This window comes from Vipera berus (assembly GCF_964194415.1).
Source record: "Vipera berus genome assembly, chromosome: 2".
NCBI lineage: Eukaryota > Metazoa > Chordata > Lepidosauria > Squamata > Viperidae > Vipera > Vipera berus.
In genome coordinates this window covers 234,478,465-234,484,816 of record NC_138203.1, presented here as the reverse complement: position 1 = coordinate 234,484,816, position 6,352 = coordinate 234,478,465, and the positions used below count along the sequence as shown (strand labels likewise).

Sequence of the window (6,352 nt, the reverse complement as noted above, 5' to 3'; positions counted from 1 at the left end):
CATGGCAGCAGCATTCTCAGATATGAAAAGCTGCAGTAGTCCTTATTTAGTGGCCACAGTTGAGACCAGCAACTTGGTCCTTGCGTGAAGCAAATGCTAAATAAAACTGTGTCTCTGCTGATCTTACTTCAGCTTTCCTTTGCTTTACAGACCTGTGAAGATTGTAAATGTGAGGATTAGTTGTAAAGTTATTTTTAATCAGTGTTGTAACTGAACGGTCTCTACACAAAGTAGTCACTAAATGAGGCCTAGCTGTATTGACTTCTGGGATAGTGAAGAATTCACTGTGAGCAACAGACAAATGATGTTACACTGGCATATCAAGGCATGCTGATTACTGAACCAATTGAAGCTTCTGGGTAGTTTTCAAGGGCAGCTCCATATACTATGGTATCCATTACAGTAGTCAAGCTGTGTGATGACTAGGGCTTAAGCGATTGTCTAAAGCGCCCTGTCGCGCCCCGCGGGCTCGACGCCCAGCGGCGCCACGGGCGCGACACTCACCGGCGCCGGGTTCACCTGCTCCTGGGGCTCGGGCCGAGAGAACGCCCCAACGGCCGCCGGCATCACCTGCTCCTGGGGCTCGGGCCGAGAGAACGCCCCAACGGCTGCGGCAGCAACAACGGCCTCCACACGTGAACGCCGAGCCGGCTGGAGCCCCGACAGTGCGCACGCGCGTCGTGCAACCCAGCCCCGCCCTGCCGGCTACGGTGGCCTCGCAGGGTCCTGGGCTCAGCTTCGTCCTGCCGGCTACGGTAGCCTCGCAGGACCATGGGCCCAAACCAGATGGTGAATCGGCCCTTGCGGCGCTGACGGGCGGGGCCCACGGCAGCGGAGCCCGTTTTCAAAACAAGAGGACTGGGGGCTTGCCGGTCTTGCGAAGGGGGGGCAAGCGGCAGGGTGAAGCTGTGTGTGCAACGGGAGCAAAGGTGCCGGGATCAGGGACTGGTGTGGGGGTGGTGACTAGCGGCGACGGGACGAGCGTTCGCGAGGAGACTCACCTGGGAGGTAGAGGGTGCCGGGTGGCGGGGCGTGTCGCAAAGGGAGGTGTTTGGGAGAAACGGGAGTTAAGTAGGGGATGGGCGGAAGTGGGTGCGGCTGGGTGGGGCGTGGGTGTGTACATGCAATGTGTATTTAACAGCGTTGGATGCGGGTAGCAGCCAACGCTGGCTTTGTTCCGTTTGAAGATCGTTTGCTTTTGCTTAATAAACCGTTTTGGAAACTCAGCTCTCGTCTCGGTTGCTTGAATCTCCTGCTCTCCGGACGAGGTTTGAGACGCCCCTGGTCTAGGAAAGGGCTACACATTTTATATATAATCTGGTGATCTGAATTTTTTTTTCTCTTTTATAGGTCTTTATTGGAAGGTGTGTATTTGCATATAAGCAAGCTGGCTGCCAAAATGAAAACAGCTCCTTACCATCAACCACAGGCTGTGTAACAATGCTAAAGCTCTACAGGGAATAAAAACAGTAGTTCTTGCAGTTACTAATAAAGGAGAATATTTGTAGCTCAGGATTGATATGAGGGGTTCTTGGTGCTCTCTGAGCGTGCTTGTTTTTTTGCAGATGTTTCATTATCCAAACTAGGTAACATCATCAGTGCAAGTGTATCAGTGTAGCACTGATGATGTTACCTAGTTTGGGTAATGAAATGTCTGCAAGAAAAGAAGCAAGTTCAGAGAGCACCAAGGACCCCTCAGAAACAAAATTATTTGTCAGCAATAATGTAACCAGTCAGTTCTACACATATACACACTGAAAAGGAATCGGGGCAATTCTGGCATCAGACATGACAATTTCCAAAAACATTTGGAGAAACCTGCACCTTCATACTTTCTGTTACTGATTTGTATGTGTATTATTCATCTCACCAGACCATAACTCTGTTTCTGCAGGGGCCCTGCTTGTAGAACAGCAGTACTTAGAAGACATGAGTGGGAAGGTGAGGTGTCTCCTCTTGCAAGCCACAGCCTTTAAAATCAGTACAAACTCCTATCATGGCTCTCCTTAGTCTTCTCATTTGCAAGCTTATCAAAAAGGGAGAGAGCAATCCTCAATAAAAGAAAGAAAGCCCAACTTTTGGTTTTATATTTTCCCACATCCGGCCACTGATGGTTAAGTGTGTGTGTGTGTGTGTGTGTGTGTGTGTGTACGTGTATACGTGTGTCTCTGCTGGTCTTTGTTGACAACTATGGCTGCTGTTTTTGCTGTAATAAAATCACATGAAGCTTTAGTACCACTTTATGATGCCATGGTAAGACCGCACTAGAAATACTGCATCCAGTTTTGGTTGCTACAATATAAAAAAGTTATCAAGACTCTGAAAAGAGTGCAGAGAAGAGCCACAAAGATGATTAGGGGGCTGTATGCTAAAGATTTGAAGAACAGTTGCAGGAATTTGATATGTCTACTTTAATGAAGAGAAGGACGAGGGGTGACATGATAGCAATGTTCCAATATCTCAGGGGCTGCCACAAATAAGAGGAAGTGAAGGTATTCTGTAAAGCTCCTGAAGGCAGGACACGAAGCAATGGATGGAAACTAACCAAAGAGAGAAGCAACTTAGAACTAAGGAGAAATTTTCTGACACTTAGAACAATTAAGCAGTAGAACAACCTGCCTCCAGAAGCTGTGAATGCTCCAACACTGGAGGTTTTTAAGAAGAGACTGGACAACCATTTGTCTGAAATGGTATAGGGTTTCGTGCTTGAGCAGGGGGTTGGACTAGATAACCTCCAAGGTCCCTTCCAACTCTGTCATTCTGTTATTCTGAATGATATACTGTGTACGTCATCTATTCCTAGAATAATTTTTGGAAAGTATCTGTCTTTTCTGCAGTTGTACACTAGAGGGTGGTGGTTTTCTTTCTTTTGCCAATTCCTAACCTTCTTTCCATATTTTAGATGAGTTGTGGCTATTATGTAATGAGCAGGAAATAAGACTCGTGTAAGACTGAATATTCTTAGGCCTCAACTTTAGGAAACAGTTGTGTTTGAATTGATTAAATGCCAGCGAGTAGTTTCTGATCCTAGCAACCACGTAGATTTTCTCCACAAGGACCTGTCTTCTCAGGTCTTCTAACATTGCACCTATTGCCACTGTAACTGAGTCCATCCACCTTGCTGCTGGTTGGTCCTTCCCCCCTCCCACCTTTCCTTCCACCTTTCCCAGCATCGGGGCTTTTTCCAGATAGCTGGATCTTCACATAATGTGTCTAAAATAGGATAATTTGAATCTGGTCATTTATGCTTTGAGTAAAAACTCTGGGTTGATTTGTCTGATGAGGCAATTGTTTGGGTTTGGTTCCCCCCCCCCGCCCCGCTATCTGTGGTATTCCTCTCAAAACTCTTCTCCAACACCAATGTTCAAAAGTATTAATGCTTTTCCTATCCTGCTACTTCAACGTCCAACTTTTGCTTCCACGAAGTCTCTCAGGGACTATCATGAGTAGTAGTATTCTCATCTTTGTAGGTATAGATAGAGACATCATATCTGAATATTTTTTCTAAGGCCTTCGTGGCTGCTGTACAGTACCAAGTGTTCATTTGCAGCATATTTCTTGACAGGTTGGTCCTTTACTGTTGATGGTTGATCCTAAAAGGCAGAAGCTAGCTGCCACTGAGGAATCTTCATTGCCAATTTTAAGGTGGTTACTCTACCTATTTTTTTATTAGTTTGGTCTTTTTTATATTTAATTTTAATTCAGGAACTTGCAGATCCTTTGCCTTTTTAGCTATCAGGACAGTGTCATCAGCATAGTGCAATTTATTGATATTCCTTCCTCCAATTTTAAAACCGCAAACATCTTTCAATTCATCTTCCCTTAATATGTATTCAGTGCAGGAAGTCTGTGCTTAACTGCTATACCTGGCACAAGGATTTCCATTGCTAAGTGAAGGAGTCATGAGGTAAAACATCACGTGACCACATCACTTGGTGCCGGCAGTTCTGGTAGTCCCAGCTGGGGTAGTTAGGCCAGGACCAGGCCATCATTAGGCAAGGGCCTCAGACTTCTCCTGCCTGTTGTGCTCACCTCCACTTCAACTTTAAAACTTAAAAAACAGTTTATTTATATCTCTTCTCATAACAGATAGTATTCAACATCAAAGGAGACTATAGGAGCCAGAAACTGAGGATCACCTTGACAAAGTTATCAAAATACAACATTTGTAGTAAAAAGATATTTATTATAACTTTGAGTGTATACAGATCACAAAACATATGTTTTAATGTTAGATGCTAAACAAACAAAAGGGGGATATCTATTCAAAGCATGAGAAACAGTAATGCATAAAATGTAAAAGTCAAATAAAGATATATCTGCTGATAAAATGCTTAGGTCACTGAGGATATATCGACATTGTGGATTCTGGTCTGATTATTGGCCTAAATATTGAACAGGCTGGCTTAATGTGGCAGGGCAGGTTATGTAACTCAGAATTCTCTAACACCTTGCAGTCTCACCTCACAACATCTGCTTCTGGAGACAGTTGTTGCATTTTGATATTCACAGAGCTGACCCATACGCACATTTAATTCATATTAATAGGATGCCTGCCCCCCCAAACCTTTCTAAGACCAGATCTCTATCTTCTGATTTCAACTCCTGCTTCCCAAGAAATAATAATGACTTCATAATTCATGCATACTTTCTTTCTTACCATTTTGCAATAAAAGTCCCATTTCCTGTTTCTTATGCATTGTCTCAGTAAATTGTAATCAAGTCTACTGAAATCAAGCAGTATTAGTGAAAGAAGAATCAGAGGTCTTGTTTACGTGTCCAGTATCACCAACGTTGATTTATGCTGACTTTCCAGGATCTTAATCAAGATCTTCAACTTTCTTATTGTTTGCCTATCTGATACTTCTAACTGGACATATTAGGAATACTTCGCGCAAAGCATGTGGGCTAAAGCTCCTTCTTCTGTATTAAGGCATCCAGGCATGACCAAAAAAATTCAAAGTATGAAAAAACTCCTTTTCTAAGACCTGCTATTAAAACTTTGGTCCAAGAAGGAAGGAACAAACATGGAGAGTAGATGCTTCTGTAACAGAGATGTTCTGCCTTTCCTTGTTGATCATGACCATCATAAAGGCAAAATCATGCTGTAAATGCCCAGTTTTCTCACCAAATCCAGTGGTAGGTTTGAATGGAAAATCCTTATCCCAAGAGCAGGGATAGCAACAAGTTTCAGTACCTGAGAGGGATTCTTTTCTAATCCATGAAATATTTTCTCAGGAGAACTAGAAGAATCAGTGCTCAAAAATCCAGAACAAAAGTTTCTCGGCCACTATCAGTTCTCAGATCCTCCAAAGTTGAGTCTCTAGGAAAAAGCATTTCCAACTTTCAATTTTTAAGCATTTGCACTTGGTAATGGTTCACTTCTTCTCTGGATTGGTAATAGTGGTGAATCATATCTCATTAGCAACGTAGTTTAGTACATCATCTCGAAGAGATAGGCGTGTTTTCTGCTCCTTAGATTACATGTCAGTGCTGTAGTCAACCTACAAAGATGGAGATTGAGCATCTCATATTAGCTGTACATGTTCATGGGACAAAACACCAAGGGAAAAAAATATATCCAGGATACAGATATTCTCTTTTTATATCCTCCTTTCCATGGAAGATCATATTCCTACTTCTAAACACAAAATACCTTGACGTAATTTTTAACTGAATTGCTACGGAGATGGACATATACGTAGCAATCTTTATAGTATCTAAAGAGAAATCAAAGCCCTCCCTAGAAGAGCTCAGTTTGTAGCCTGCTTTACAGGGTAGTTTGAGAAATAATGGCTCATCTCATCTAATCTAGTGAATTCATGACAAGAGTCATTTAACCTGGTCTGCACATTAGCCAGTTTGGTGTCATGTAGTTTTCTATATTGCCCAGAGTCCACTGGAGCTGGGCAGTCATTAAGTTGAAATAAAATAAAATATAGATAGTCCTTGACTTATAACCACAATTGAGCCCAAAATTTCTCTTGCTAAGCAAGGCAGTTGTTAAGTGAGCTTTGCCCCATTTTACAACCTGTCTTTCCACAGTTGTTAAGGGAATCACTTCACTTGTTACGTTAGTATCATGGTGTTTAAGTGAATTTGGCTTCCCCATTGACTTTGCTTGTCAGAAGGTCACAAAAGGTGATCACATGACCCCAGGACACTGCAACCGTCATAAATATGAACCACATGCTAAGCATCCAAATTTTGATCATATTATCATAGGGATGCTTCAATGATCGTAAGTATGAAAAACGGTCATAAGTCACTTTTTTCAGTGCCATTGTAACTTCAAACAGTCACTAAATGAACTATTGTAAGTCAACGACTTTCTGTAAATAATAAATGGTTA

General features: G+C 42.7%; 1 protein-coding gene across 4 annotated transcripts in view; it reads right to left on the bottom strand.

Moving 5' to 3' along the window:
* Positions 1 to 4,171: 4,171 nt before the first annotated feature.
* Positions 4,172 to 6,352, bottom strand: part of SLC26A6 (solute carrier family 26 member 6) — a 39,225-nt gene continuing 37,044 nt past the window's right edge. For all 4 annotated transcript variants that reach the window (XM_081321013.1, XM_081321015.1, XM_081321014.1 and 1 more), the window contains one exon: positions 4,172 to 5,504. In XM_081321013.1, coding sequence (XP_081177139.1) covers positions 5,481 to 5,504 — 24 coding nt within the window. In that variant the 3' untranslated portion in view covers positions 4,172 to 5,480. The remainder of the gene's footprint in view (positions 5,505 to 6,352) is intronic.